The sequence below is a fragment of the Bos indicus genome, chromosome 2 (genome assembly GCF_029378745.1).
Source record: "Bos indicus isolate NIAB-ARS_2022 breed Sahiwal x Tharparkar chromosome 2, NIAB-ARS_B.indTharparkar_mat_pri_1.0, whole genome shotgun sequence".
Taxonomy (NCBI): Eukaryota; Metazoa; Chordata; class Mammalia; order Artiodactyla; family Bovidae; genus Bos; species Bos indicus.
The window spans coordinates 61,223,236-61,248,658 of NC_091761.1; the positions used below are offsets into that span (position 1 = coordinate 61,223,236).

A 25,423-nucleotide genomic window follows, 5' to 3' on the forward strand; every position below is an offset into this window, starting at 1 on the left:
ACAATGCAGCTGACATTCTGAGTCAAAACATTGATTCTGCCACTACCAAGCTTCTTGAAAATCAAGCCATGGAACCTGTCTGAAATTCCAGCCCTCCAGCAGATAGAATGCCTGTCTTACCTTGCTTATGAAAATGTGAAGGTACTGATGTTTTATTAATGATTTTAAGTGCTTTTAAGACTTTTTTTTTAAACCTGCATAATACTATGATTGACTGTGTCCAATCATTATTGTGACCTAAATTGACAGTTTGTGAGTTTGAGTGAACTCCGGAGTTGGTGATGGACAGGGAGGCCTGGCCTGCTGCAGTTCATGGGGTCACAAAGAGTCCGACACGACTGAGCGACTGAACTGACTGAACTGAACTGAGAAACTCCAATATCAGCTTTCAGTGGATGAGGACCTTCACTGGCAAATATTAGGGAATGGGTTCAGAAAAAAGACAAAAATCATGCTCTGTGAAGAAATGATTCCCAGTCCACACATTGTCTCGGGAATATCTCCAGATGGAAAGATTTTCTCTGGAAGAAAAGGAAGTGGTGCTTAGGGTCCAGTCTGGGCAAGCCTTCTTCTGGCGACGGTCCCAGGGTGGGAGGTGTCTGAGGTCCTCCTGGTAACGAACGCAACCACTGCTCCCGCCAGTCGCCAGCAGAAACTCACACCTCGGTCCCCGCTGTCACTCACTCCTGCAGTCACCCTCGCCTGCCTCACTATTTATCGGCCCCGCCCCTCACTGGGTCCCCGCCCCATCCAGGCTCTGTGTGCGGGCGGGAAGTGGCGCGAGACTGGAAAGCACTGTCTGAGCGCCCACTGCAAACCCCAGCCATCTGAGACACCTTTAAGCGTCCAGCCCCCACCCTTATTCCACCCTGCCCAGCTCTCCAACCGAATTTCTTACTGTTGCCAATGCTTGTTCTCCACATTAGGTCAGACAGCGGATGTGAGGCCAGTAGATCTGGGTTTGAGTCAGGCTTGTAATCTCCGGGCAACCCTGGAATTTCATCTCTGCAGATCTGCTTCTTGTTTCCTCCGCATGGGGGCCTTGTCAGGTTCACCGCTGTATCCCCAGCTCCTAGAACAGTGCGTGGCATGCAGTCAGCCCTCACTAAATATCTATTGACTAAATGCATCTCTGTAATGAGAACACCTACAGGGTGTTGTGAGAATGAATGAATCTGTGCAGCTACCTGGTGACATGTTAGGGAAGTACTCTTCGCTGAGTATCTCTTATAACACAGCACAACTTTTTTAAAAGTTCACGAACTGGTTACCTGGGAACACACATCTACTTCTATCACAATCTCCCTCCAGAATTATGCCAAATCATCCGACCTTCGCCTGAAAATGTTTCCTGATTGTCGACACCTGACTAGCACTATTACAGTGGATGTGCATGTCTAGTTATATATTGTTGTGCTCTGAAGAAAGAATCTTTACTTGTTTCATTTTCTGAATGAACTGCATCTGCTCAAAGAGTAGGGAATGGACTCAAGATATTGGACCCACTGCTAGCATTGCCGCCTACTGGTCGGGTTTCTCCGGCAAGTCACTTCCCCTCTTTGGACCTCAGTGTCTTCATCTGTAGCTTTCCTGGGTCAGCAATACCACCCACGTGAGCAAGGATAGACGCGCCACACAGGGCGCGTCAGTCGCCCGCGCTTTCCATCTCCAAGCGCATCCTGCTTTCCCAAGTTGGGACACGCCTCCAAGATGCGCTTCCCAGCTTAAGGCTCACGAGGTGACCGCGAGGTAGGGCTAAAGGTACCCGCTGAGGGCCTCGCAGGCTTACGCTGCCCAAGTGCCTACCCCTCCGCCCCTCCCTCGCGTCCCCCTCCCCCGTGTCTGCCCCTCTCCTCCACCCCCCTTTCTCCCCGCCCTGCCCTCCCGCCCACTCGGGCGGCGCATGCGCCGTCCGCGGAGCGTGTTTTTATAAAAGTCAGGCTTCGGCCAGAAACTTCAGTGTGTTGGCTGTGGCAGCAGGTAGCAAAGTGACCCTGAGGACTTGAGTAGCCGGTAGCCCCCGCGGCTGGAGAGCAAGCGGTTACCATGGAAGGGATCCGTGTAAGTCCAGTTTCAACCTGTTTTTACTTAAACGTGCCAACACCTGAATTTACAGTGCAACCGCTCTCTGAGTGGGCCGGAGCACCCAGAATATTGCAGGTGCCAGTGCCCCGGAGAAAGGCTGTAGAAAGGAGATTTCGTGCGCTTGGCTATAGGAGGGGTGAGGCAGGCTGGACTGAAATCTTTTTCTAAGTAGAAGGAGAAAAGATTGGGACGACCGTTTCAATGGTTGCATGTATCTCCCCCTGAGTTCTGCGGTGCGCGCCGGTTTTGCACGCTGTTTGCAAACAGAAGAACACTGTGGGAAAGTGCAGAGATGTGTGCTCTGCCAGAGACCGTGGCTTTCTTCCTCGAGGGAGCGGGAGTTTCTTTTGGAGCAAATAACACGATCTGAATTTGGAAGTGGAGGGTGGTGCTCCCGGGCAGAGTTATCAGAGGGAGAACCACTCTTGGCGCTGGGCGCGTGTTCACTAAACTCCGCTACCCGCGGAGTTGTGCCAATGGCTGGGTACTTGTCGCTCAGTTGAGCTGTCTGCGTGTTGGTCGCAGCAGGGAGGTACCGGGAACAGCCCGCGCGCCTTGGGATCGAGGGAGAGACTTGGCGGGCGTCGCCAGCGCCGCGAGTGGGCTCCTGGGTTCTGGAGTTTTGGGGTTGTGCAGAAGTTGAAGGAGTGTAAGTGGTCACAGGGCAGCAGCACCCCAAGGTGTGCGCGGCGGGGACTGGGAGTGGAATGAGGGGCTTGAGGGGCACCTGGGCCGCCGGTGGTTGCGGTGCAGACGGGCAGGTGCAAGTGGGGAGACGGTTTGCCTCTCACCGCGCCCAGTTGCGCCATTCAACCGTCGGTGGTTTCCTGGAACCTTTTGAAAACCCCTTACTAGGGAGGCTTTTCGTTTCCCCCAGCGGCGCGCGATTCAAAGGCTCTCGCGGCGGAGCCGCCCAACCTCTCCCCAGCACCCAGCAGTACTTGCCCCTGGCGTGCGGCTGGGCCAAACCGCTGGAACAACCGCAGTGGGCGGGCGGCAGGCGTGGGCTTGGTGGACAGCGGGGAGTGACGGAGCTGGACCACCCTGTCCCCAGCGTGCCCTCCGCCCGGAGGCTTCCCACTGCAGACCTCCCACCCCTTTTACTGGATCCTTGGCGGGATGGGAAGCGACTAGGAAGAGTGAGGAAATGAAACTTGGGGCGCGGACCACGGGTGTAGACCCCGTGACTTTCCCCTCCCATTAAAATTCTGTGCTCGCTAACGTCCCAGACGCGCCAAGTGATAGACAGGGGTTTGGCAAAGAAACGCAAGCCCTTGAAGAGCGCCCATGGGCGGGGGTCGGGGCGGTTACCAATTTCTGACACCCCTGCCCCCAAGCACCAAAGCTCTTCATTCAAGGCCGCATTCTCCTTCCTCACTACGTGTTGCTTGAAGTGTAGAATGGTAAGTGTTTAGACGGTCATGGAGAAAACAGTGCTTCACGCCTTAGAATAAGAGTCTTTGGGACACCCCGCCCTTTCACAGACACCCCCCAGTGCTTCTTCCTCCCGGCTTCCCTATCCTGGCGAATCTTCGTTGCGAAAGTTAATCCCAGCCCCTCAGAACACGAGATTCTTCCCCCACTCCCACCCACGCTCCCACGCCGCCTTTGTGTTTTGTTTTGGTTTTTTGCCCCGGAGGTTTTTTCTTCTCTCCAGTGGGCGGGGCAAAAGAGTTAGCAAGGATGTAACTTTGGAAACCAAAGAATCTCATCTCCGTTTTGTTTGTTTGTTTGTTTGTTTTCATTTTGTTTTAAACAAAGAGTTTTGTAATTGGTTCTCCTAAAGAGGGATGTAATGAAGTGACTGTGGGGGAAGATGGGAGGAGATCCGCAGGAGTCTAGAATTCCTTATGCTTTTTACCCCGGTACTTTAGTGGGAGCAGAATTTCCTGAAGAAAGCTGGACTGAGTTGGTTTTTACAAATTGCTTTTTTTTAAATACCAGAAACATTGTTTTGAACTTGGAGAATACCTGCTGAACTTGAAAGTGAATGTCTATTCCCTTGCCTGTTTTTCAGATATTCACTTCCGATAATTACACCGAGGATGACTTGGGCTCGGGTGACTATGATTCCATGAAGGAACCCTGCTTCCGGGAAGAAAATGCCCATTTCAACCGGATCTTCCTGCCCACTGTCTACTCCATCATCTTCCTGACTGGCATAGTGGGCAACGGATTGGTCATTCTGGTCATGGGTTACCAGAAGAAACTAAGAAGCATGACGGACAAGTACAGACTGCACCTGTCTGTGGCGGACCTCCTCTTTGTCCTCACGCTTCCCTTCTGGGCAGTCGATGCTGTGGCAAACTGGTACTTTGGGAAGTTCCTCTGCAAGGCAGTCCATGTCATCTACACAGTCAACCTCTACAGCAGTGTCCTCATCCTGGCCTTTATCAGTCTGGACCGGTACCTGGCTATCGTCCATGCTACCAACAGTCAGAAGCCAAGGAAGCTGCTGGCTGAAAAGGTGGTCTATGTTGGTGTCTGGCTACCTGCTGTCCTGTTGACTATTCCTGATCTCATCTTTGCTGACATCAAGGAGGTGGATGAGAGGTACATCTGTGATCGCTTCTATCCCAGCGACCTGTGGCTAGCGGTGTTTCAGTTTCAGCACATCGTGGTCGGCCTTCTCCTGCCTGGTATCGTCATCCTGTCCTGCTACTGCATTATCATCTCCAAGCTGTCCCACTCCAAAGGCTATCAGAAGCGCAAGGCCCTCAAGACCACAGTTATCCTCATCCTGACTTTCTTCGCCTGCTGGCTGCCCTACTACATTGGGATCAGCATCGACTCCTTCATCCTTCTGGAAATCATCCAGCAAGGGTGTGAGTTTGAGAGCACTGTGCACAAGTGGATTTCCATCACCGAGGCCCTAGCTTTTTTTCACTGCTGCCTGAATCCCATCCTCTATGCCTTCCTTGGGGCCAAATTTAAAACCTCTGCCCAGCATGCACTCACCTCTGTGAGCAGAGGGTCCAGCCTGAAGATCCTCTCCAAGGGCAAGCGAGGTGGACATTCTTCTGTCTCAACCGAGTCTGAATCTTCAAGTTTTCACTCCAGCTAACACTGGACTTTTGTACATTAAAGAACTTTTTTTTGAAGTTACACATTTTTTCAGATGTAAAAGACTGACCAACACTGTACAGTTTTTATTGACTGTTGGATTTTTTTCTTGTGTTTGTTTAGTTTTTGTGAGGTTTAATTGACTTATTTATATAAATATTTTGTTTCATGTTGATAAGTGTCTACGCAGGACCTGTGCCCAAGTTCTTAGTGCTGTGTGTCATTGTAGGACCGTAGAAAAGGGAACTGAACATTCCAGTGTGTATAGTGAAATCACTTAGGCTAGAAATGATTCTCAGCTATTTGTAAATAAGTGATCTCTCCATTCCAGTGAAACATTTTCTTTTTCCTGTTCTTAAATTCTTTGGTTATACCATGTGATTTTGCTGTAGAACATGGCATTTATAACCAAAGCCTGAAGTGATATGGAAATACTGGTTTTTCAGTTTTCAGAAGTGGATCAATTTCCACACCTACAATGTACAGCCTTGTATTAAGTTGTTAATAAAACTACATGATAAACCTACTTAATGTTATGTTCTAATTTCTATTGGCATTCCTTTGGCTGGCAGAAGTCAAAAATAACAATAATAGATACATGTATAACCTGTCAGATCTGTCCTGGGTATTTAGTTGTCATGTTTTACTTAAGGCTTATCACAACTCTGCTAGACTCTTAACATTTTGTAGAGCATGAAACCAAGCTACTGAAAGCCTAAGTGACTTGGTCAAAGTATAGTAAGAGCAACAAATATTTCAAACCAGCCAATGTGACTTCAGTAACTCTTAATTCATGCAACTTTAGAAATATCCAACCAGTTCATATTCCTATGAAAGATAACATTCCTGAAGGATAGATGTACATAAAAAAGGAAAGGTATGCAATCCCACATCTTAGATTTTACTAGCATCCTCGCCTTGTGTACTCCAGATCTGTTCCAGCCCGGCATTGTATGCTCTTCTCACCTACTCCTCTCAATCTGGATGTCATCACATCCTTTTGACAGGTGAGGAAACTGAGGTTTAGAGACTTGCCATAACATGTACTTTCAAGGGGACATATCAGGAGCTGACTCCATTCATCCTTCCAGCCCTTGCTCTTAACCATTACCCACTGTTGTCCCCCAGAACACCTGGTCATAAATCAACTGAACTGTTATTGAAAATAAAGCCAAAAGTGAATGTTTTCTTCATAAAATTAACCGTGCCTAAAATACCCCTCTTGCAGTATCTTCTATGCAAATCTCAACACTTATTCTTAATCTATTGCAACATCTAGCACCTCAAGGGTTCAGCCAAGCAGATAAAAGTTAAATTGGTGCTTTCAGAGCTCAGAAGAAAGGTCCACTGAAGCAAGCTCCCTGTTGCCCACATTTTGCACAAGATTCTGGAGTCTTATGTAACATCACCCAAAGCTATTTACACTTCGGTTGTGCAAGCCCCAGCCTCTTGAGTAAATTTCAACTCTGGTCTCCATTTAAAGATAATTTCTAAACTATAGCAGCCTTACCTGTCTTACTCTGTGACACAGACAGGGCACTCCAGACATGCGCTCTAAGATAATAACCAGGATATAATTAAGGAAATATTTGGTCTACTTTTCATAATTGTTTCTGGCACAGAAGATCCATTTTGGAGGAAAATTGCAATGTCTTATCTTTCTGAGGCAAATCACATTTGTTGAAGGCAAATTATAGATCCTGTGAAGGAAATAACTTAATTACTTAGAATAGAATCCAATTTGGCTGTACATTTTTGCTGCAGTCTATGGAGCTGGTATAATTCAGAGTGGTTATTCCGATTCCACTTGAGAAGACAATTAGATTTTACATAGGAAATTATCCTGAGGTTTCTTGGTTTTCCCTGGGAATCCTAATTGGATCACCCTTCATTTAAGCATAGTTTTACATGGTCTCTCTCAAAGGCTTAGTCTTAAAGCCCTGACCATTGTAAAAGACTTCACTTGAACTTTCTCTATAAATATTTATTCTTGAGGAGACAATAGAAGAAATCCTTGGAAGGAATTCTTTTTCTTTCTCATCTTGGCTTGAAACCTGTCACCCCAGATTCCTTGCCTCTGCCCTGGAGTCACAACAAAAGGCACTGAGCTGAAACAAAATTCCCAGTGTCACCAGTCTTAATGGATATTTCATTCTCCCTTGGAACAAAGGTGGGATATCTCTTTTTCAAAAGGAAAAATAGCCTTGGCTCGTTCCCTGCCCTGAAAGCTCCCGCAGCCCCATCATTCTCTGTCTCGACCCTGCCATGTTTTGAACGGCTCCAAAGCGCTCCCTGTGTCCTGGTTTGTCTGACAATGCTGGGAAAGCCAGTCCGCTGGGCAGCCCTTGCATGAAATAGTTGATTGTTCCCTTTCCTCATCCCCTTATGAATGGGGCCCTTGAAGGTCAGTAATGTAGATCCAGTTGTATAATGGAAGCTAAAATATTTAAATTGTATGCATGCTGCCAATAATGGCATAAATATGACATCTGAGTTATTAATAACATGAAGCCTGTAGCTGGGGAGGCTTTATCTTGCAAAGCCTTTGTTTTCCTAAAACGCCACTTGGCAATTCACCTCTCCCTACTCTGAGCTTCTCAGCCTCCTTTTGTGGTTAGGCCCATATTAAAGCAATAATTCTGGGGTACTCTGCTAAGAGGATAACATACAGGCTTTCTTTTAATAATTCAACTAAGTGTCTGTGACTTTCTCCAAGCTTACTGTCAGTAAATAAGGCACCACAAACAGAATTGAGTAGTCATTACTTCCATCAGCTTCCCAGGTGGCTCAGTGGTAAAGAATTCGCCTGCCAATGTAGGAGACACAGGAGACGCGGGTTGGATCCCTGGGTTGGGAAGATTCTCTGGAGTAGGAAATGGCAACCCACTCCAGTATTCTTGCCTGGAAAGTCCCATGGACAGAGGAGCCTGGCAGGCTACATACATAACATGGAGTCATAAAGACACAGACACAACTGAGCACACACACACACACACACACTCCCAGGTAACACTTAAAAGGGACAATGACCACTAGAGACAAGATTCACAATACCTTAGAAATTAATCTAGGCAGCCCCAACACTTGGAAATGTGGCACTGAGCCTAGCATTGTAGGGATTAACCCAGGCCTCTTTGAGGAGGTCTCCACCTGGCTGCCAATGTGGCTTAGCCTGGCAGTGCTGGAGAGATCCAAAAGGTTAGCTAAAGGAATGGCCTGAGAGGAAAGTTGGAGCCTCGGGGACCCATAAAGTAGTGGAAACAAATCCTTTCAAAGCAGTGATTCTCAACTAGGGGTGATGTTTGCTCACCAGGGAACATTTAGTAAGGTCTGAAAACATTTGTGGGTATCGGACTTGGGAGTTAGTGGGTGGGTGGAAGAGTAGGTGAAGTGCTACTGGCATCTTCCAAGGATGCCACTAAACATCCAATGATGTACAGGACAGGCCCCCACAACAGTTAACCAGCCCAAAGTGTCAATAGTGTTCAGGACTGAGAACACACTTTTAAGGTGAGGGCCATGGTATGAAAATAATTATCAAAATAAAGATACATCCAGGGACTTCCCAGCGATTGGGACTTCACTTTCCAAACCCACAAGGTGCAGGCTGGATCCCTGGTCAGGGAGCTAGGATTCCACATGCCTCACAGCCAAAATACCAAAATATAATTCAGTTCAGTTCAGTCGCTCAGTCGTGTCCAACTCTTTGCGACCCCATGAACCGCAGCACGCCAGGCCTCCCTGTCCATCACCAACTCCCGGAGTCCACCCAAACCCATGTCCATCGAGTCAGTGATGCCATCCAACCATCTCATCCTCTGTCATCCCCTTCTCCTCCTGCCCTCAATATTTCCCAGCATCACGGTCTTTTCAAATGAGTCGGCTCTTCGCATCAAGTGGCCAAAGTACTGGAGTTTCAGCTTCAGCATCAGTCCTTCCAAAGAACACCCAGGACTTATCTCCTTTAGGATGGACTGGTTGGACCTCCTTGCACTCCAAGGGACTCTCAAGAGTCTTCTCCAACACCACAGTTCAAAAGCATCAATTCTTCGGCGCTCAGCTTTCTTTATAGTCCAACTCTCACATCCATACATGACCACTGGAAAAACCATAGCCTTGACTAGACGGACCTTTGTTGACTAAGTAATGTCCCTGCTTTTTAATATGCTGTCTAGGTTGGCACCCCACTCCAGTACTCTTGCCTGGAAAATCCCATGGACAGAGGAGCCTGGAAGGCTGCAGTCCATGAGATCGCTGAGGGTCGGACACGACCAAGTGACTTCACTTTCATTTTTCACTTTCATGCATTGGAGAAGGAAATGGCAACCCACTCCAGTGTTCTTGCCTGGAGAATCCCAGGGACGGGGGAGCCTGTGGGCTGCCGTCTATGGGGTCACACAGAGTCGGACACAACTGAAGCGACTTAGCAGCAGCAGCAGCAGCAGCAGCAGGTTGGTCATAACTTTCCTTCCAAGAAGTAAGCGTCTTTTAATTTCATGGCTGCAATCACCATCTGCAGTGATTTTGGAGCCCAGAAAAATAAAGTCAGCCACTGTTTCCACTGTTTCCCCATCTATTTGCCATGATCTTAGTTTTCTGAATGTTGAGCTTTAAGCCAAAGCTCCTCTTTCACTTTCATCAAAATATAATTAACAGAAGAAATATCATAGCATATTCCATAAAGACTTAAAAAAAAATAAGGATACATCCAACCAGAGTAATTTCATGAAATTATTGCTTTGACAGAGTCCTAAGGTTTCCCTTGAGCCTCTTTTACTCTGTCTTATGTCAATGCATTTTTTCACTCCCACCTTACTCAACTTATAATTCTATTTCACCCTTATTTCAGTGTTACTTTGTCATGAACGTGTCTTTCTGTTTTCTTCTCTCATGCCATTCTAGGAAGACATCCATCCGCAAAGGGAAATACATGGTAAAGGGTGACTGCTAATGATTCTCTAGTTCCCACCCAGTATCTTTCACTGTAAGGACTATGATGTTTACATTTAATTCCCACCACAGCCTGTGACTCAGTTGGGAACACTTCCCATTTTTCTCCTTTTATTTGAAAAATAAACAAGGAGTGATGAGGTACCAGCCCATTGTTCTATAGTCTGCAACTGATTCGGATTAATTTAAATCCATCTTGTTAAATCCCACAATTAAAATCTTATGAAACCTACTGAAAACCTTCCTTTCAACTGAAAATGTAAAATGCTTGCAGGCTAATGTAAAGGATCCACAATGTTAAGAAAGCCACAAAAGGGGAAAGAATTTTTCCAAATCAAACAAATACAGGTGCTCAACCAAACCATACCAGGTGCTGGCTGTTTATCTGGCAGAGTCAGGACACGATTAAGTTGATTTACATATTACAGTTCAATTAACTAGAACCCAACTCATCAACACTCTTAATTAAAGGGAATTACTTCCTGATATTTGGTGCTGTCAAAAGGAAAATAATACTTATTGAGAGCTCACTAAATTCTAGGCACTATCAAATATGTGGTCCATGCATGAACCCCAGCAGTTAGATGATATTACTTTTCAAGTGAGGATGCAAAGAAGTTAAACTACAAATAAAGGGGTTATGCTCCTTCCACTACGCATACTAAAAATGGCATTTAAAGAGAACACCAAGTTTTGGGGCATGTCCTCAAGTTCTCAGTACATTCAATCCAAACATCTCTATCTATTCTAGACTGAGTACTACATGATAGCAAAACAGTTACCATTACCATTTACTTTGAGAGTTTCCTACATTAAAAATTACATTGCTTATTTCATCACAACAGCCATATATGGTAGGAATTATTATTTGCATGTTTTAGAGATGGGGAAATTGAGGCAAAATTCACCCAGTGCCACACACTTAATGAGTGGCAAAGCTTTGACACCAGGCAGTCTGACATCAGACTGTACCTTAAGCACTACAGTAATTTATTGTCTATGATGGTAGCCAGGGTAATCCCCATGAGGTCAAAAAGATCCTCCACGCTCTCCAGTTCTCTTTAGGATTCAATACTAGACACTCCAATGATTGTACTTTTTAAAGCAACAAAGCAGACACTGACATTTGAGAAAGATTTTCACTATTAGTCATTGAAATAAAATGAGTTTCGGTGCCTGGCACATAGCAGGACCCAATAAATATTTGTTGAATGAACACCCATAGTTTCTGTTCTGAAAGCACACTATGGTTGAAGCATTCTGATTAACATTGGTGCGTGACTTGACTTCCTTCCTTTACTCTTTCGGCCATTCTTTTTTTTTTTAATCGAAGTATATTTGATTTACAATATTGTGTTAGTTTTAGGTATACAGCAAATGATTCAGTTATATTTTTAGATTATTTCCCATTATAGGTTATTATAAGATATTGACAGTTTCCTGTGTTATATAGTCAATCCTTGTTGCTTATCTATTTTATGTACAGTAGTTTGTATCTGTTAATACCATACTCCTAATTTATCTCTCTCCCTCAACTCTTTCTACTTTGTTAGCCATAAATTCATTTTCTGTGTCTTTAAGTCTGTTTCTGTCTTGTATATAGGTTCATTTGTGCTACTTTTTAGATTACACATATAAATAATATCATGAAATATTTGTCTTTGACTTATTTTAGTTAGTATGATCATCTCTAGTTCCATCCATGTTGCTACAAATGTCAATATTTCATTCTTTTTTATCAGCCATTCTTGTATTGAGCCATTTGTTAAACAAAACCCTGGGCCATACAGATATGAATGTTGTTCATGGTATAGTGGAAGGTGTAATTCTTTGGTGTTCTAGACATGCTGGAAAATTAACTAAAGGACTCTGAGACTTTCCTACTTCTTACATTTTAAGAAATCAAAGTTTCCATCCTCCTACCCAATTTTCCTATTATTCAGTACCCGCCTCCGAAGTCTGGCTTCCAGTGACTTCCCCATCTAGTGGAGAGCAGCTCCCTGCCCACCTCACAAGCTGGATGAGAAGCTCCCAATCCTGGTCTTCCTATTTCACCACCCCAGGGGAAGCTGTCCATTCACATCATGAGGCTAAGAGCAGAAATTCTGTTAAACCATAGGATATGGGAAAGAACCTTAAAGCCAGTTTCTTGGACTTCTGTCCACAGGAGACAACTTGATAGGCCCCTGGGACTGAAGAAGGAAATCATGACCATCATTTTGGGCCACATCCTTTCTCTGGCAAGCCTACTCCATCTCTATCAGTCCAAAGTAAGCTTTTCCACCCTAAATTCTTAGCTCATGAAGTCTGCAGCTTGTAAACTAGCATGCATAAAAGGCTTTTGAAAAGTTAAAAGCAGCTATTGAGTGTCGTTACCATTATTCTTTTTTTTATTTTTAAATAAAATTTGCTTCCCAACTAGTTAAATGTCATAAGTGCAGAGACCTTTGCAGTCTAACATAGTTAATTGATAGATTGGATTGGATTGGATGAAAAACTAACCAGATTCCATAAGGTTGTGCCAATGTTGGCTAAAATTATTTAAGGTTAGCTCAGTCAGTTAGAACCTGATGTTTCTAAGCTAGGACCAAGGGTGAGTCCCATTAGGGCCATCTTTAAAGTGATGTTGCACAGGGATATAAGCTCTATGAATGCAAAGACTATGTCTATGTTGTTTATAGCTGTATTTACACTGTCTAGAAGAGGAATGGAAAGCTTTTTCTATAAAGCACTAAGTAGTAAATGTTTTAGACTTGCCAGGCCATGCAGTTTCTGTCACAACTGCTCAACTCTACCATTGTAGCAAGAAAGCATCCAGAGAGAATACGTGAATGAATAAGTATTTCTGTGTGCCAATAAAACTTTATTTTTGAGCACTGATGTTTGAATTTCATATAATTTTCACATATCACAAAATATGATTCTTCTTTTTGCTTGTTTCAACCATATTATAAAAATGTAAAGAGCATCCTTTGCTCCCAGACTATGAGAATCAGGGGCAGGTCAAATCTGACTTGCAGGCTGTAGTTTGCTGACCCCTGACTAAATAATGCTTAAAATACAGTAGAAATTCAATAAATGTGAATGAATATGTGAATCTCTCAATATGAGAAAGTTTACTCTTTAAGCTTTAAAGCACAAGGAGCCACAGCGAACCAGTGACTTTTAAGTAAAAGCACAACACCTACCACTTAAAAACACTTAAGCCGCCACAAAATACTTCCAGAGATGGAACCTCAGCCTGGGTCTGAGTGCTGGTCTGTGCCCTGTTGGCTGGCCAAATCCTGCTACTTTACTGTGTCTCTTACTTGGGGAAGAAAGGTCTGGGATGCAGAGTTGCCTTTTTTATCCACTTTGGTGTTCTATCACTCTCATCTCCCAGAGTGCAGCATCTCCTTTTTTAACTCCCTGTAACTAGAACAGCAATGGCTCACTCATAGAAGATGTTAGAACACAGAGACTAACCTTCCTCGCTTCTCCAAAGTGATAACCACCAGTCACAACTTTTGGCAGTGACTCCCCCAGTCAGTAAATAAGACAAAAGAGAAAGCCATAATCTGCTGCAATGAATAGTGTGTCACAGCAGCAAGCTGAGCCACAAAAGCCCAAGAAAAATCAATGGTGCAGAAAGCCTTTACGGACCTGACCCCAGCTTTGGGAGGAATGAGGATAATTCTGCTATTCCCTTTTAGCCTTCAGGTGCCTCATGGGAATCTCAAAATTAAGCTCCAAGGGGCTGCCACTAGCATGTCTCTTACTAAAAGAGTCTGCAAGTGAACTTCATTACTTTACAGAACGTTCTTCCCAAGGAGAGAGGCCCAGCTTTCGTCTCAGATGAGGAGACATGAGAAGACACTGAAGAAACTGTGAAGTGCTTTCTGTTTAAGATGGGCTTTGTTACAGCTCTACAACAGCACAATGACTGCTCAGTCACCGCAATCCTGGGTAAGGAAGACAAGCTATATGGGCTAAAACAGCCCTGGGGATAAAAACATCACTGGCTGAGCCAGAACCCTATCTGTAAGGAGTGGAAAAGAGCGATGTGGGAGAAATAACAGATAAAATGAGAAAGGACACAAAGTGCCAGTTCATAAAAGAGGAAATAAAACTGATATACAAAGATAGGAGGAAATGTTCAACCCCACTGGCAACCAAATAAATAAAAGTCAAAACAACAACACACTCCCTCTCATGTATCAAACTAGCAAACATTTTCAAAGTAACAACGTCCCAAGTGGAAGGACGCAGTGAGCCAGGCATCACTAAGCACTGCTGGTCAGGCATAAACTGGTCAAACCCTTCCAAAGCCCTGGTGGATGTCCTGGAAGCTTCAGTGTTCATCCTCTTGGACACAGAAACCATGTCTGTATCTTTCTGGATCTTTAACTTCAGAAAACAATCCTAAATATTAAAAATGTTTGTGCACAGAGCTATTTGCATGTGGTATATCAGAAAACAGGAAATCATCTAAATAATCTGGCAGCAGGGACTTCCTTGGTGGTCCTGTGGATGATACTCCACACTTCCAATGCAAGGGGCACAGGTTTGACCCCTGGTCAGGGAACTAAGATGCCCCATGCCATGCAGCATGGCCAAAAATGAATAAATATCTGGCAGCAAAATGAAAATTAAGGAAACTATGGTGAATCTACACAATAGAATATTATCTAGTTTCTTCAGTGATATTTACAAAGACTACAGGAAAATGTTTATGAGATGTGACACTAAAGAAGCAGGTTTCATACAGCTTCTACTGTGCATACTACCTGATTATAATTTTTTTAAGTCTATGGATATAAAAAAGAAATGAAAACGTTATTAGCAGTAGTTAAGTGATAGGTTTTTTATTGATTTTTAAACTTTTTTTTGATTTCTCTGTATTTTCCAAACTTACTATAATGAATAATGAAAAAGTAATCAGCTTATTTTAAAAAGGTGTAAGTCAGGGAGAAAAGAAGTATGCAAGCCCCTTCCTAGTCTATAAACACTCCAGGATAGGAACCCAGTCTTTTCCTTTTTTTTTTTAATCGGCTTATGGCATCAGCAGGTACTAAATAAATGATTGTTGAACTGAACTGAACCAGGCATTTGCAGTTTTAAATTAATTAAACAGATCATTAGATTGAGGCTCTAATGCCTTGGCAGCCCACTAAGCAAACCAAAATCTAAACTTTTAAATGCCTCAAGGTTATATAATCAAAATGCTAAGGACAATCAATTACAAACAGCCAACTAGGCTTAAAGCTAAAGTCAATCAAATAATTTCCTGTCTTTGCTGCTGCACCTCTTCTAGGCAAATCTTTCCCCTGGCTCTTGTGGAGGAGCTCTTGTGTCCACTAACCACTTCTGATTTGGTGCTGCCCAATTTCAGTCGATTTTTGCTCAAATAAACTCTTAAAAAATTTTAATATGTGTCAGTTTATCTTTAAGCTGTCTGATATACATTTATATTACCCTGAAGGTAGCAGCAGTATTTACTAGTAGCAGAAATCTTAACATTATATTCCAAATTAGAGCCTTTGATAAAATCGAGTGTTTCTGAATGGAAGGTTATGATCTGAAGAAAGCATTCTAGAGAATTCCACAAGTACAGGAGAATGGAATTCAGGACTATGTGGCAGTAGCCACAGGCTAGACTGAGCTTAAGGTGGTTAGTGAAGCTGTTTCACATCAACACACATTCACAGCGCCATCTTTACAAGGCTGGCCGTTTAAGGCTCTAGTAGAGGTGATATGGATCTGGGGTCTCTCAAAGGACTTCTCTCAGAGAGGTCAAGCCTTTCAAAATCTACAGGAAAATAAACACACAAGAAAACCTAAAGGAAATCTCTAAAAGTTAGGCATTCATATATGACGGCAATACTGTGGGGCCTGAAATGGGAACAATGTGTAAGTGGTCAACCCTAAATACTCCACTTTTGTATTGTATTAGAAAGGAAATGTCACGTTAGGGAAGAACTTCCTTCACTCTAATAAGTCTTCAAAATACCGCAGCACGCAACAATGGTGGTTTACAAGATGTAACATAATGCAAGGTTCTGAGGTGGGGAATGCCAGCTGAAAAAGACCAGTGCTCACTTTGTGACAAAGATACCAAACGTTTCTTACTTTTACTACTTGAGATAAGCTGAGGAACCAAGTAGACAAAAGGACAAGAAAGGAAATAGTTAACATTTTTCCTGTAGTTAAAGTAAATTAATATTTTAATAAGAAATTTAATATTTTATTATGTTCTAGTAAATAAATTTTTCTAGGGCAGATATAAATAATCTTAAAAACAATGTATTTTAATTATAAAGATACTGTCTGGTCTGATTTGGATTTCAAATCCACATAATAAAGAAATCTCCATTGGTAGTTTCAAGCATATGGCCACTTAAGAGTTGTAATTTACTTCTTGTTTAAGATATATGATTTAGTTAGTTGAGCATTACAAGCCCACTCAGGAATTACCAAGGCATTTTGGTCTTATATGTTCATTGTATGTTTTTTAGATATACTTATGTAACTCTTTGGCTATAAATCTGAGAAAGGGTATTAATTCTTTAGGGGTCCTAACCCAACACGACTGGTGTCTTTATAAAAAGAGAAAATTAGTACATAGGTACAAACAGAGGGAAGACCATGTAAAGACACAGGGAAAGATGGCTATCTATAAGCCAACAAGAGGTCAAAGAAGAAGTCAATTAACCCTACTGACACTTCAATTTCAGACTTAAAGCCTCCAGAATTGTAAGAAAATATATTTCTATTGTTTAAGTCACCCAATCTGTAGTGCTTTGTTTTGGCAACTTTACCAAACTAGTACAGCCTTTTTCTAAAAATGTTATTATGGTATGTCTTATTCTTGTCTCTTCTATTTAATATAAAGCAAAAAAAAAAAAATTAACATACATCCAGTCATTCAACAAATATTCATTGAGCACCTCATATGTGTCAAGTGCTGAGATACAACAGTAACAGACAAAGTCTCTGACCTACGGACTTTACAGACTAGTAACAAAGGAATTTGGAGATGGAAATGGCAACCCACTCCAGTATGCTTGCCTGGAGAATCCCATGGACAGAGGAGCCTGGAGTCTACAGTCCATGGGGTCACAAGAGTTGGACACGACTTAGCAAGTAAACCACCACCAACAGCAACAAAGGAATTATTCTCCTTCTAGAATTACTCTTCATTTCAGAAATAAGCCTTATAAATTGAGCCACTAAAAATCTTCAGAGAGAATTAACCAGGAAAGGAATATTGAAAAATCAAAATAAATAAAACCCTAACTTTTTTTTTAATTTTTATTTTATTTTTAAACTTTACAATATTGTATTAGTTTTGCCAAATATCGAAATGAATCTGCCACAGGTATACCTGTGTTCCCCATCCTGAACCCTCCTCCCTCCTCCCTCCCCATACCCTCCCTCTGGGTCGTCCCAGTGCACCAGCCCCAAGCATCCGGTATCATGTATCGAACCTGGACTGACGACTCGTTTCATACATGTGTTTCAATGCCATTCTCCCAAATCTCCCCGCCCTCTCCCTCTCCCACAGAGTCCATAAGACTGATCTATACATCAGTGTCTCTTTTGCTGTCTCATATACAGCGTTATTGTTACCATCTTTCTAAATTCCATATATATGCGTTAGTATACTGTATTGGTGTTTTTCTTTCTGGCTTACTTCACTCTGCATAATAGGTTCCAGTTTCATCCATCTCATCAGAACTGATTCAAATGTATTCTTTTTAATGGCTGAGTAATACTCCATTGTGTATATGTACCACAGCTTTCTTATCCATTCATCTGCTGATGGGCATCTAGGTTGCTTCCATGTGCTGGCTATTATAAACAGTGCTGCGATAAACATTGGGGTACACGTGTCTCTTTCCCTTCTGGTTTCCTCAGTGTGTATGCCCAGCAGTGAAAACCCTAACATTTTAATTGCATGTCATTATATTACTGGAAGCCCTCTGCATCAGTTATATTTTTCAGGAAGCAGATGGTGGGGTACAGTTAGGAGTGCTAGAGGTTTATTGGAAGGTATAACCCATGAGAGCAAAGAGAAAGTAAGGGGATTTGGAAGAAAAAGCTTTTAAACTGTGATCTTGAGAAAGCAGGATTGAAAGAGCCTCAGACCACAGTGGAGATCCAACAAAATCTTGGCCAACCCAACAGGGAGCTCCAGAGAACCAGGGTACCTGTTAGAGAAGTCCTGCATGGGACACAAAAGGCCCAGGCCCTGGTACATCAATGGTGCTCATCATTAGCTGAGGGCTGCCTGGGAGGCTTCTGCTAGAAACCTGATGTGGGGGCCTGAGGTGTCCACAGCTGAAGACTGTCAGCTAAGTGGAATCAAGACAAGTTTCTTCCTGAAGAGAGTTCTGAGCAGCACCTTCCTGACTTTTGCAGCCTTCAAAGGGTAAAATAGGAGACTGTTTTTCTAGGGAGGTTACTTAAAATTCCATGCAAACAATTTCTTTCCTTTTAAAACATAAGAATGTGTCTCAGCAAGTGCTTTAGCCAAAATCTAGATCTTTAAGGAAATGGATTTTTAACACCTGATATAAGATTAAGTTAACAAATATTTAAATAATAGAAAGAAGATTTAAATTTAAAATTTTTGCTTAAATGTGATATGTCAGTATAGGCAAAAGCATGTTTGAAAAAAAAGGGGAGTGTACTTTTGAACACAACATTAGGATTTGGAATCAAATATTTGGAGTTATAAATTTCATTCATTCATTCACTCCAGGTGCTGTGCTAGGTGCTGAACACAGCAGACCGTACATAGTCCCTACTCATATGGAACCCAGAGTAAGACAACTAAACAAATGCACATTTATGACTGGACTTAGTAATCTGCAAGAAGCCAAGGAATATGACCTAAAATGACTTTGTCCTAGGCAGGAAAGAAATTCCTAAGAAATGTTGACTGTACTGGCATCAGAAGGATGAGTCTGTATTTGGAGAGAGTGAGGGGTACACAAAATGACAGCATGAAGGCATGTGTCAAGGCCCTGGGGCAGGGAGAAGTCAGCACAACTAAGACCATGTGATCAGATCTCCACGGCCAGGGGGAGAAGTCATACCAGACGAAACTAGGGACTCAAGGCAGGGTTAGACCTAGCCAGATTTCATAAGGCACATCACTTTGATCTCTGCCTAAGAGCAATGGGAAGTATTTTAAAGCAGAAATCTATGAAAACCATAAGCATGATTAAGGTTCATGTTTTCAAATGATAACTTTGTAATGTGGGAACAAATTAGAATGGGCCTGAGTAGATTTAGGAAGACAACTTAATCTGAAAGCATGTGGTCCAGGTGAGAGATGAGGGTCCCAGTCACTGATCACCATTTCTTTAACCTTCACAATGTGTATTTCAAACAGGGCACAATGGGGAGAACACCATGGAAGAGGAGAAACTACCCTGCCCATCATTAAAATGAAAAGATCACAGGGGCCTCAAAATAGACACAGAAAATGACCTGTTTATTACAGGTTTACTCACCAAGGTTTTCATTTTCCACTGTCACTTCAAAATACACTCAATACAGAAAGGGATCCTCTATAAACTAGATCTGCATCAAGTCCACTTCCTCCCACCTGCCACAGCATCATGTCTCATCTTCTACATGTGAAAGCCAGATGTTATCAGTGGCACTTCCCTCTCCTTTGTCCCTGTGTCCAGTTTGTTGCTTAGTGACCCAGGCAGAACAGAATTACACCCAGATCTCCTGGCTCCTTCCATGTCCCTTGTCCCCCTTCAAGGGCAGGGCCACAGAGGGGTCTCTGTCCAGAAGAACAGTGGTTTTCAGGAACAAAGACAATTTAATTTTGTATTCTCATCATATTTCACAAGTGTGGTCACTAGGTTTAAACCTCTTCTCTTTCATGAAAGTTTCCTGTATTGCTCTGGTTGCCTTCTCCCCACATTCTTAAATCCAACAGTCCACACTATGCAATTTCCTTTGAATCACTGTCTTGTTCTTTGATTGGCTGCAATTTCCTGATTAGCCAAATGGAAGATTTAGACAAGACTTATAATAAAAACCGACTTTCAAACAAAATGTTATGTGGACACCCAGCATGTGAAACATAAAATTATAATTGTTCTGATTAAACAAAGAGTGGTAGACCAGGAAAAACTTCCCTATGCCCCCACTTCCTAGCCACCTCTGAGGACCCTTATTTCAAGGGTATAAGAAGCTTAATTTGAAAAGCAAATTTTTAAATTAGAGGCCTTGAATGCCTCTAAGGTCTCCTTCAGCCCTAAAATTCCATGGTCTGTCATTTCATAAATGTCACTTGGTCTTTTTGTTTTTTTTTAATTTTTATCGGCGTACAGATGCTTTACAATGTTGTGCTATTTTCTGCTGTACAGCAAAGTGAATCAGCTATATATATACATATATTCCCTCTTTGGGGATTTCCTTCCTGTTCAGGTCAGCGCTGAGCACTGAGTAGAGTTCCTTGTGCTATACAGTAGGTTCTCATTAGTTATCTATTTTATACATAGTAGTGTGTATAATGGTTAGTCACTCACTTATGTCCAACTCTTTACAACCCCATGGACTATAGCCCACCAGGCTCCTCTGTCCATGGAATTCTCCAGGCAAGAATACTGGAGTGAGTTGTCATTCCCTTCTCAAGGCGATCTTCCCAATCCAGGGATTGAACTCAGATTTTCTGCATTGCAGGCAGATTCTTTACCGTCTAAGCCACCATTGTATATATGTCAATCCCAATTTATCCCACTTCCTCCTTTCCCTCCTTGGTGTCCATATGCCTGTGTCTCTATTTCTGCTTTGCAAATAGGTTCATCTGTAGCATTTTTCTAGATTTCATATATTTGTACTAATATACGATATTTGTTTTTCTCTTTCTGACTTCAGTTCAGTTCAGTTCAGTTGCTCAGTAATATCCGACTCTTTGCGACGCCATGAATCGAAGCATGCCAGGCCTCCCTGTCCATCACCAACTCCCAGAGCTCACCCAGACTCACGTCCATCGAAGTCAGTGATGCCATCCAGCCATCTCATCCTCTGTCATCCCCTTCTCCTCCTGACCTCAATCCCTCCAGCATCAGAGTCTTTTCCAATGAGTTAACTCTTCGCATGAGGTGGCCAAAGCACTGGAGTTTCAGCTTTAGCATCATTCCTTCCAAAGAAATCCCAGGGCTGATCTCCTTCAGAATGCACTGGTTGGATCTCCTTGCAGTCCAAGGGACTCTCAAGAGTCTTCTCCAACGCCACAGTTCAAAAGCATCAGTTCTTCAGCACTCAGCTTTCTTCACAGCCCAACTCTCACATCCATACATGACCACTGGAAAAACCATAGCCTTGACTAGATGGACCTTTGTTGGCAAAGTAATGTCTCTGCCTTTCCATATGCTATCTAGGTTGGTCATAACTTTTCTTCCAAGGAGTAAGCGTCTTTTAATTTCATGGCTGCAGTCACCATCTGCAGTGATTTTGGAGCCCAGAAAAATAAAGTCTGACACTGTTTCCACTGTTTCCCCATCTGTTTCCCATGAAGTGATGAGACCAAATGCCATGATCTTCATTTTCTGAATGTTGAGCTTTAAGCCAACTTTTTCACTCTCCTCTTTCACCTTCATCAAAAGGCTTTTTAGTTCCTCTTCACTTTCTGCCATAAGGGTGGTGTCATCTGCATATCTAAGGTTATTGATATTTCTCCAGGCAATCTTGATTCCAGCTTGTGCTTCTTCCAGCCCAGCATTTCTCATGATGTACTCTGCATAGAAGTTAAATAAGCAGGGTGACAATATACAGCCTTGACGTACTCCTTTTCCTATTTGGAACCAGTCTGTTGTTCCATGTCCAGTTCTAACTGTTGCTTCCTGACCTGCATACAGGTTTCTCAAGAGGCAGGTCAGGTGGTCTGGTATTCCCATCTCTTGAAGAATTTTCCACAGTTTATTGTGATCCACACAGTCAAAGGCTTTGGCATAGTCAATAAAGCAGAAATAGAGGTTTTTCTGGAACTCTCTTGCTTTTTTGATGATCCAGAAGATGTTGGCAATTTGGTCTCTGGTTCCTCTGCCTTTTCTGAAACCAGTTTGAACAAATGGAAGTTCACGGTTCAAGTATTGCTGAAGCCTGGCTTGGAGAATTTTGAGCATTACTTTACTAGCGTGTGAGATGAGTGCAATTGTGCGGTAGTTTGAGCATTCTTTGGCATTGCCTTTCTTTGGGATTGGAATGAAAACTGACCTTTTCCAGTCCTGTGGCCACTGCTGAGTTTTCCAAATTTGCTGGCAAATTGAGTGCAGCACTTTCACAGCATCATCTTTCAGGATTTGGAATAGCTCAACTGGAATTCCATCACCTCCACCAGCTTTGTTCGTAGTGATGCTTTCTAAGGCCCACTTGACTTCACATTCCAGGATGTCTGGCTCTAGGTCAGTGATCACACCATCGTGATTATCTGGGTCATGAAGATCTTTTTTGTACAGTTCTTCTATGTATTCTTGCCACCTCTTCTTAATATCTTCTGCTTCTGTTAGGTCCATACCATTTCTGTCCTTTATCGAGCTCATCTTTGCATGAAATGTTCCCTTGGTATCTCTAATTTTCTTGAAGAGACCTCTATTCTTTCCCATTCTGTTGTTTTCCTCTATTTCTTTGCATTGATCACTGAGGAAGGCTTTCTTATCTCTTTTTGCTATTCTTTGGAACTCTGCATTCAGATGCTTATATCATTCCTTTTCTCCTTTGCTTTTCACTTCTCTTCTTTTCACAGCTATTTGTAAGGCCTCCCCAGACAGCCATTTTGCTTTTTTGCATTTCTTTTCCATGGGGATGGTCTTGATCCCTGACTCCTGTACAATGTCACAAACCTCAGTCCATAGTTCATCAGGTACTCTATCTATCAGATCTAGGCCCTTAAATCTATTTCTCACTTCCACTGTATAATCATAAGGGATTTGATTTAGGTCATACCTGAATGGTCTAGTGGTTTTCCCTACTTTCTTCAATTTCAGTCTGAACTTGGAAATAAGAAGTTCATGCTCTGAGCCACAGTCAGCTCCTGGTCTTGTTTTTGTTGACTGTATAGAGCTTCTCCATCTTTGGCTGCAAAGAATATAATCAATCTGATTTTGGTGTTGACCATCTGGTGATGGCCATGTGTAGAGTCTTCTCTTGTGTTGTTGGAAGAGGGTGTTTGCTCTGACCAGTGCATTTTCTTGGCAAAACTCTATTAGCCTTTGCCCTGCTTCATTCTATATTCCAAGGCCAAATTTGCCTGTTACTGCAGGTGTTTCTTGACTTCCTACTTTTGCATTCCAGTCCCCTATAATGAAAAGGACATCTCTTTTGGGTGTTAGTTCTAAAAGGTCTTGTAGGTCTTCAACTTCAGCTTCTTCAGCGTTACTGGTTGGGGCATAGACTTGGATTACTGTGATATTGAATGGTTTGGCTTGGAAACGAACAGAGATCATTCTGTCTTTTTTGAGATTGCATCCAAGTACTGCATTTTGGACTCTTTTGTTGACCATGATGGCCACTCCATTTCTTCTGAGGGATTCCTGCCCACAGTAGTAGATATAATGGTCATCTGAGTTAAATTCACCCATTCCAGTCCATTTTAGTTCGCTGATTCCTAGAATGTCGACATTCATTCTTGCCATCTCTTGTTTGACCACTTCCAATTTGCCTTGATTCATGGACCTGATGTTCCAGGTTCCTATGCAATATTGTTCTTTACAGCATTGGACCTTGCTTCTATCACCAGTCACATCCACAACTGGGTATTGTTTTTGCTTTGGCTCCATCCCTTCATTCTTTCTGGAGTTATTTCTCCACTCATCTCCAGTAGCATATTGGGCACCTACTGACCTGGGGAGTTCCTCTTTCAGTATCCTATCATTTTGCCTTTTCATACTGTTCATTAGGTTCTCAAGGCAAGAATACTGAAGTGGTTGCCATTCCCTTCTCCAGTGGACCACATTCTGTCAGACTTACTTCTAATATTTCCCACTTGATTCTCACTACAACATAGTTCAGGCCTTTTTCACCTCTTGCCTGGAATATTGCAAATTGGTTGAAGAGCATTCCCCTTCATGTTTACCTGGAACTTCAGAATGTGACCTTATTCAGAAACAGGGTCTTTGTAGATATAATCAGTTAAGAGGAGGTTATGTTAGAAAAGGGCAAGTCATAAAACCAATATAATTGCTGTCTTTCTAAGAAGAGATGTAGAGAAAGAAGAGGCACACAGGGAGAGAGCCATAAGACAATAGAGGCTGCCACAATGCTGCCACAGCCACCACAATGCTGCCACAAGCCACCACAATGCTGCCACAAGCCAAGGAACTCCAAGGATGGCTGGAAACCACCAGAATCCAAAGACTCAGGGAGAGAATCCTCTCCTAGAGATCTGGCCCTGCTGGCACCTTGGTTTCAGTCTTCCCACATCCATAACTGTGAAAGAATGAATTTCTGCTGCTTTAAGGTCCCCAAGTTGTGGTAATTTATTACAGAAATCCTAGGAAACAAATATATTCAGTCTCTCTCCAACAAAAATCCCCTTTACATGTTTCTTCCAGGTAAAATTTTCTTAATCATTGCTCTCATCAGATTCCTCTCCTAATTATTTCATTTGAAGAAACATTAAATTTATTGAGAAACTACTATGTGAAAGTCACCATGATAATACTGATTGTATGGAGGTGAAAAACACCAACATGGCCCCTGTCACCATGGAGCTTTGAGTCTAGCAGGGAACAGTCTCCATCTGATGTATAATCATAAATTGTGATGTACTAAACCTGAGAAGAATTGGTTATTATGAAGTACAATTGGAGAGCTGAGGAAGAAGGGGTTAAGCTGACGCTTGCAGAATGACTAGGCACCAACATGACAAAGAATGAATGAAAGAACTTTCCTAGTAGAGACAATACATGATCAAGAGGCCTGGAGTGGGAAAGAGCTTGGAGTATTTAAGGAACTAAAATGGAAAATGGCTGCTGTGGCTGAAGACTGGTGAGTAAGGAGAAAGTGACACAGGATGAGGTCAGGGAAGAAAGCAGAAACCTAATCATAGAGGGTCAAGTTCAGGTCTTAGCACTCTATCTTAATAAAATGAGATGGCACTAACGAACATGACCTGAAGCATGTACGTTCTTAAAGATGTCTCTCGCCACAGTCAGGAGAGGGATGTATGGGGTCAAAGCCAAATGATCAGTTAGGAAGTAGTGCAGTTGCTGTACATGAATTTAGATTGTAGATGAATTTAAGATATTTTTTAGGTTCAACCAATAGGACTTACTAATAATTTGAATCTGAAGAAGAAGAATGAGGTATCAACAGA

General features: G+C 42.7%; 1 protein-coding gene and 1 long non-coding RNA gene across 6 annotated transcripts in view; one reads left to right on the top strand and one right to left on the bottom strand.

Moving 5' to 3' along the window:
- Positions 1–25,423, bottom strand: part of LOC139176414 (uncharacterized) — a 544,804-nt gene that overhangs the window by 402,298 nt on the left and 117,083 nt on the right. For 4 of the 5 annotated variants that reach the window (XR_011560878.1, XR_011560877.1, XR_011560876.1 and 1 more), the window contains exon 4: positions 899–1,072. This is a non-coding gene — a long non-coding RNA (uncharacterized lncRNA). Of the gene's footprint in view, positions 1–898; positions 1,073–6,658; positions 7,636–25,423 lie in introns of those variants that run through there. The other variant, XR_011560879.1, reaches the window with a different exon arrangement.
- Positions 1,906–5,674, top strand: CXCR4 (C-X-C motif chemokine receptor 4). The gene is made up of 2 exons (XM_019973389.2): positions 1,906–2,061; positions 4,103–5,674. The coding sequence occupies exons 1-2, from the start codon at positions 2,047–2,049 to the stop codon at positions 5,147–5,149; spliced, it is 1,062 nt and encodes a 353-aa protein (XP_019828948.1). The 5' UTR covers positions 1,906–2,046; the 3' UTR covers positions 5,150–5,674.